This window comes from Dipteris shenzhenensis, chromosome 9 (assembly GCF_047967505.1).
Source record: "Dipteris shenzhenensis isolate YYH24624 ecotype China chromosome 9, Dip_SZ_1.0, whole genome shotgun sequence".
In the NCBI taxonomy this organism is placed as follows: domain Eukaryota; kingdom Viridiplantae; phylum Streptophyta; class Polypodiopsida; order Gleicheniales; family Dipteridaceae; genus Dipteris; species Dipteris shenzhenensis.
The window spans coordinates 52,716,998-52,724,162 of record NC_141604.1 but is presented as its reverse complement, the minus strand read 5'-3'; the positions used below and the strand labels follow the sequence as shown (position 1 = coordinate 52,724,162).

At 46.1% G+C, this 7,165-nt stretch overlaps 1 protein-coding gene across 1 annotated transcript; it reads right to left on the bottom strand.

The window, feature by feature from the left end:
• Window positions 1-1,517: 1,517 nt before the first annotated feature.
• LOC147898825 (uncharacterized) lies at window positions 1,518-3,991 on the bottom strand. Its single transcript, XM_087379679.1, has 2 exons — window positions 2,843-3,991; window positions 1,518-2,703 (listed from the first exon to the last, which is right to left on the bottom strand). Exons 1-2 carry the CDS (start codon window positions 3,227-3,229, stop codon window positions 2,209-2,211), a joined length of 882 nt encoding a protein of 293 aa, XP_087235805.1. The 5' UTR covers window positions 3,230-3,991; the 3' UTR covers window positions 1,518-2,208.
• Window positions 3,992-7,165: the final 3,174 nt, after the last annotated feature.

Sequence of the window (7,165 nt, the reverse complement as noted above, 5' to 3'; positions counted from 1 at the left end):
TAATAGGTTACATGTAAAGAGACTATAGAATAGTAGTTTCGATCGATACTTGAATGAAACTAGATAATGTATCAACACATACTACCATAACAAAAACCCATTATGTGGCACACTTCGTTCCAAAATACTGAATAGTTTTTCGAATGTCCGCCTTGATTTCATAAATATCCAATCAATCTTTGCTAATCTCTTGAGGAAGGCTAGAGGTCAGATGGGCGACCTATGAATTTCTATGTGAGGGAAGGTGACAAACCTTTTGCATGGTGGTGCGAGGAGGCAAGGCAGCTAACCAAGATTGCCATGCCTTTGCCCACCATGTGGCACAACCTTTTTGGTAGCACGTGAATGTTGAAAATAAGCAAATATAGATAGAAGGCTAGAGGTGAAATGGGTAATCTATAAATTTTTGTGCGAGGAAAGACGATGGATTTTTGCATGGTTGTGCGAGGAGGTGAGGCGAGGTACTTGAGCAAGATTGCCACGCCTTTGCCGGCCATGTGTTGAGTGGCGCGTGGATGTTGAAAATAAGCAAATATAGCAGGTTACATGTAAAGAGACTATCGAACAGTAGTTTCGATCGTTACTTGAATGAAACTAGACAATGTATCAAGTCATAGAACCGTAAGAGCATTGCAATGGCATTTTGAAACAAAAAACCCATTGCGTGGCATGCTTCGTTCCAAAATACTGAATAGTTTTTCGAATCTCCGCCTTGATCTCATAAATATTCAATCGATCAGGTCTGACCTTACGAAAGGTTGAACTTGCAAATATGCACTAAAATCATTGCTCTTATGAGCTTACCAGCCGTCATACAAAATTTCAAACTATCATTAAGACTATCTTTATTACCAAGAAAAGCCATCTCCTAATAGAGGGTCGAAAGTAAATTTGAACATCGTCAAACCACTTAAGCATTTCCCTACAAACATTCCGACTAATTGAGCAATCTCGGAGAACGTTCCTGTGAGACTCAATGTTGGGTTTGCCGAACGGACAAAAGGGTGACACCTTGGGATGCCACTTAGAAAGTCTTTTCCTGAGAGGCATCTTGCATACAAACATCCTCCAAACAATTTGATTCAGCTTTAAAGAATGCGTGGCTTTGAGACCTCTTCAATCTACCAAGCCGTACTTCATGTTTATCAAAAGGGGAGGTATGACAGATACAAACTGTTCGCAAATGTTGTAGATAGTCCTTGACCACCTAGTGTTGGTTCCAGAAATTCTTTTGTATTTCTATTCTCCTGTTAATACAATTTTGCTCTATCTTTTCCCCAGAATTAAAAAAACCACACCATGCCCCGAAGTTAAAGAAAACCCCTACGTTTTAAAAAGTTCGACAGTTCTAGCTTCATTTTTATCAATGAGAGCCCATTGACTGTACTTTTGTCAATTAACGCCCATTGATCCGCAGGGCACAGTGAAGCAGTTTTTCAGTATATATCCAAGGTGAGATATTTGTGGTAGAGACAAGTTGGACTTTAAATTTCGTCGCCTTTGGTAAGATCAACAAAAAAGACGAACATCGCACCTCTATTTGACATCGATCGTTTCCAGATAAGGGCAATGCTTTTTCTCCGCCTCTAAGAGACTGCCAAAAAATCTGTAACATGCAAGCTTACTGTTGCACCAGTAATAAACGAGAGCTACGCAGGTGAAGGACGAGAACCTAATACTTTTAAATTGTATGCAATTTCGGTGCCGCGATGGCAGGATCTGTCGGTCAGTTGCTTATATTCCGGAATCCGTACCGGTGGATAAGAAGTTCGGTTTGTCTTCCACGCAGAGTGGCGATGTCGAAGAGCTCATTGCTTCGGATTGAGTGTGGAGCACACAAAAGCAGCAGAGACAGTCCCAACACTATATGTGAACGGCCCTCACAGGGAACATGAAGGGACCTCAGAAGCAATGGAGTCCGTAATGGGAAGTCGAGCTATTTACAATGGAATGGGCACAATTCTCAGAAGTGTGAAGAAGGCCGAATAAATTTAGACTCTTGGCATCAGCCAATGCTATGCATACTCTTCATACTCTTTCCTACTCCCACTGTATCAAAAACCTTCCTCTAATTGCCGCACGTACAAAGGCGCAGCGCGGTTCCTATTATTTCTCATCAAACACAGTGCAGCGCATTGGCGCCTTAAGACTTAGCGTTGTTAGCAGCACCAAACTATGATCGGTCAAAGACGGCAGTAGAGTTTGCCTCTAGGCAAGAGCATGCCCACAATGAGGACACCAAGGATTCGCTTCCGGACTCATGCAGTAGGAGAGGCATTGGTGACACCCCATCACTGCCATCTTCACCATCTCTTGAGATTCGGCTTCACAAGACGAGAAACTGCTTTGGTCGGAGCTTGGAGAGCAAGCTTCGCTGCTGATCTCAGAATGGTCATCATCGTTGGGTGACAGCCAACCCCTCGCTTTCATAAGATCCCAATCCTCCTTATGCATTGGAAAACTCCAATTGCTGTCAACGTCCATCTCCTCCAAGGTCCCCATTTTTGCCATGCAATTAGACTCATCCGTAAGACACTCGGAGTTCGAGATCTCTGAATCCGTAACCACGGATAGGAGGTCGCACCTTGCTCGCGCATGCACAGACGACAGAGTGGGTTTGTCGTGACCGAGAGTGAGCACCTTGCGAGGATCAACGTAGGATCTCTTAAAGCTCTTCCAATCGATGTAGTACACTTGACCAGTCTGCGAAACGGGAGAAAAAAGAGTTAATACTATTATCAAAGACTGTTGTCAGAAAGGGGGCTGAAGGTAGAGAAATTCAAGGAGCAATTTCGACATAATGAACGATGAATAGGCAAGGGAGCGTTCATGGCTGCCATACGCGAAGATCTAAAAATTGCTCCCATCCGTCCGGAAGAGGAGCCTGCGAATTGAGCTCCAGAAGGGGCCCCTTCTGGCTTTCAAGATCACTCACGCCAAGCCATTTCCTACGGGTGTTGGGCCCGTCAACAGCTACACAAAGCCGTTTGGAATCCCTTCGCTCGTTCGTGGGCGTACTGTTCGTCCTAGATACACGACTAGGACCGCCTGCCTGTTGGAGCAGCCTTAAGTGAGTCTCGATAGCGCTCAGAGCTTCCCTGGACCACTTGTCCGTGCTTGGAAACAGCTGACTTTCGTTCTTGCATGCTTCCCTTGAACCAATGTGAGCTTTCAAACTGATATCGCTGAATTCCGAGCACACGGAAACGGCCATTTCTGAGTGGCCCATGGGAAGAAGCCACTCTTCTGCAGTCGTCTATGCTTTGAACTACAGTTTCTCCTGAATGGCTGATTCAGCAGAAAGATTACACTCAAAAACTGCTTGCCTCCACCAGCAGCTGCTCAACCCATCTCTCCCTTGTGAACATCGAAGCTCTACTTCCGCTGAGCAGAAATGGGATAAAGTCAAGATGCAACCAGGAAACGGGAAAGTGTAGGCAATTAAGAACCGCTGCTCTATAGAGTGTTTCATGTCTGGGGTTCTTTCGGGGAAGGTTGCGCTTCCCCCATTAGAGCAACGGAAACTTTCTTTGGCACCCACGAGCAAAAGCATGCATTTCGGACTAATTCCAGGCTAAAGGGGAGGCGGGTGGACGCCGGCTCTGCGTCAGGGCAGGGAGACGGAGACAACGCGAGAGAAAGGGTAGCAGCGATCAAGAAAAGAGGCTCGAAGAGAGTATAGAGGCAAAGAGGCAGCTAAGGAAGCTCAGGGAGAGGGCTGAAGAACTTATAAGGTAGGGAGGGGTGCAGGGGATCCGAGGCAAAGGCTGGGCAAAAGTCTGGGATGGAATGTGGGGGAAGGGAGGGGAGGCAGAGGCATTAAAGGAGGGGCAAAACGTCAAACGGTGAAAGGAGGGAGCTTGGGGGAGGACCCGGAGGAGGCAAGAGTGGAGAGAGACAGCTGGTTGGGAGGAAAGTGGAGAAGGGACATTGAGGGGGGGGGGAAAGCATCCGAGGCAAATATAAGTACCTAGAGGGAGAGCTTTCAAGAGCAGCAGAAAAAGCAGGGTCCTTTTGAAGCTTCAAGCTTGAAGCTTTGGAGACAGAAAGAAAGAGAGAGGTCAAGTTTGAGGACAAGGAAAGTGGGCCTCTAGTCATAAATGTTCTGAGACAGAGGGCTCATCAGACAGCTTCTGTTGGCTTGCTTCTCCCACAAGCGTGTGAAAGTTTCACGAATGAGTGAAAATCACTGTGCTGAGAAAAGACAGAGAGAGAGAGAGAGACTGTGGTTTACGTCCCCGCCATCGACGGTCCCTTTTGCCCCATGCACTTCCCCTCCCCCTTAATCAACGGCCCCTGTTTCCCCCCTCCCGCCCCATCTTCTTTCTCTCCTTCTTCCACGCGTCGCTCCCCCAGTTCGGGCGTTAATTGTAACCCCCCTCGGGATTTCTCACGTTGCTCAGCATGCTCAGCACTTTAGCGGTTTGAGCTTTGCACCCAAATGGAGAGTCCCATGAGCTTTAAGGATGGTCACACATCGAGGATGGTCACACATCGCACTCTACTTATCATGGTCACATCAAAACTTCTCTCGAGCTTGGGTTGCAAGCAACAAATTTCTCCCAGTGGCTGTGATGTTGGCGTTACAGGTGCAATTAGTAAAGGAGCTCTGAAGCACGTAGAGGCCATCCTATTGGCTACATGGTAATTAATGCATAGGGAAGCAAGTTTTTGAAGAGAGCCCAAGGAGGTTCAAGATGCACTTCTCACCTTTTAGTGAAGCAATTAGCTCGAATTGCGAATTTTGAGACGTACATGACCATGCTCCTAGGGGGACGTATCGGACTTGCAATTTCTTCATTTGCTTCAATTGCATTCTATTGTGAGTGGTCTATTCATGGCTAAAGAGGAATCTCAATGAGAAAGCTCGATTTAAGGGCTCTTTTGCCCTCTTCCGTTGTTGCCATCCAAGAGCAATTACTAAGAGTTTGACCATGTTTGGGGATGATCCTCCGCAATGGTTGCTCAATTTGGGTGTGCATTGGGTCAGAAGAGGAGAGGTCACTAGGTATCTAGGAGCCCCAATTGGGCTGGGCCTCTCCCTCAGGCAAAGATATGAATGGTTTAAGGGTGAGTTGAAGCAGAAGTTGCTGTTGTGGAATGGTCTTTCATTGGGGTGGAATGTTTGTTTTCTGGCTCTGTAGCATGTTCTGTCTGCGAGCACTACATATCTAGCTTTAGTGTGGAACTTTTGCAAAAGCCATTGGGATGAGGTAGAAAGATTGTTCAGGCCGTTCCTATGTGGCTGCCTCCCCACATGCCACCTCAACAAGGGTCTTCTTGGCCTCTCTCATCATGCCTCCCTCCTCCTTGGGCCGAAGAAGAGGTCCATGAATTCTACTAAAATGTGACTTTATTAATGTGATACTTGAGGAATGAGAACTGTCATTGAGAAGATGGAAGCAAGGAAAGCGTGACCTGTTGGCATCCAAAGAATGACAGTACAAGTACAGGTATGTATTTTCAACATGTAAGGGCCAGTGAATTAGAAGCGACATCATTAAGGTGAGCATGCGCGGGAAGACACTAGGGAAGGTACAACTTGCCTATGGCGCACACTGTCGAAGGCGTGAGCATATTTGTTTTTTGAATTATTTTAATTATTATTCTTATTATTCTGGAAGGGCTCGCCAAGTGCGCAGCCACATCAGAGGGCTCGTGCAGAGGGCCCAGCAGATCCCAGCCGTTGATCCGCCGCCGTCTCGTTCCCGTTATGTACCGTTGATTATGCCACATCAGCGGAGGCTCCTGGCATCGCAGCCGTCCGCATATAACAGACCATGTGGCTTGTTGACGGCGCCAGGCCGTTAGACGGTGCGGTCCCACGCTTTTTTCTCAGCTTTTCCGAGCGTGCGACTCGCGACTCCTGTATTTTGCAAAGGCTCGCCAATAATAATGTTTTGGACCCTCGAATGCTACATTAATGCCCAATGTACTCATCCATAGCACGTATTGAATGACCACCTACGTAGACATCTACATGGCATGTTCCATAGGGACTTGCAAGTTGCCATGCATTTAGGTACCACCTCCATTGTGACATCTCCTAGCACTTTAACCCACTTTATCTTGGGAACAAAACTTAAGGATTCCTTGTAATTAATTAGTCTAAATACTATGAAACTAAACTAGGCTGGGTAGGTAGGCTCGTCTAGAGTTTATCGAGGCTAAGTGCATCTAGCTCTATTGCAATGACTCTTAGTTGCATCACTCCAGACATGTATGTCTTGTTACATTTGTCCATCAACCCTAGTATTTTACACTCATGGAGCCTCTAATCATTTAATTCAAACTCAAACCTAAACCCTAATGTTTTATCACCTTATTTTAAAAGAAAAAGGGGTCGAACAAAATCATGGACACAAGACACAACAAAGAGTAATATCAAGATCTGAACTTTCTTACTGAAGACTCCTATGCCCCTAATAGCTCTACTAATTCTAAAAATTTTCTAACTTTGTGCCCAAGCATTGGATTTGCATCAAACTTTTTGCATTGGGTTTGTAATTTTATGTTTCAATTGTCTTAGCATTCGGAATTCAGATTGGATTAACAAAAGCTAGAAAGTTTACATGATGCACTGAAAAAATTCATTGCTGATTTACTTAAAACATTAACCTAAGCTAAATCCCCTAATGTAAATTAATCTAAATTAAGCTCTTCTAATTAACCTCCAACCTACCCCTGTCCCTCCCCGCCCCTTCCTCTCTACCTCGTGCTTCCTCTCTACCTCGTCGCCACCACCCGCCTCGCTGCCCTCTATCCTGCCCCTCCCCCTCTGCCTTGCCACCACCACCACCTTCTCCGCCCTCCATCCACTTTGGAAGTTGCATCTCATTTCCTTACAATCCAGTGCTGCATTCGAAGATCCACAAGTTTCTCCGTGGACGTATTAATGCATGACTGCCAATAGTATGGCTATGGTCTGGGCATGTCAGCACTCCCTCCCCTCCTCTCCGCCTCCCCCCCCCCACTCCTAATTCGCTTGTATTAACCTCATACATATTTAGGCTAAAACAAACATGTCTTCTCTCACGCTTCTTGAGAGCTCAGCCTCACCTAATCTAATCACTCCCTCGGCTTAGACCCACCCAGCACTCTCTGCAATGTCCAAATCCATGGCAAATCACACTTTTGCTATATACGGAGCCATGTGGAATGAGAG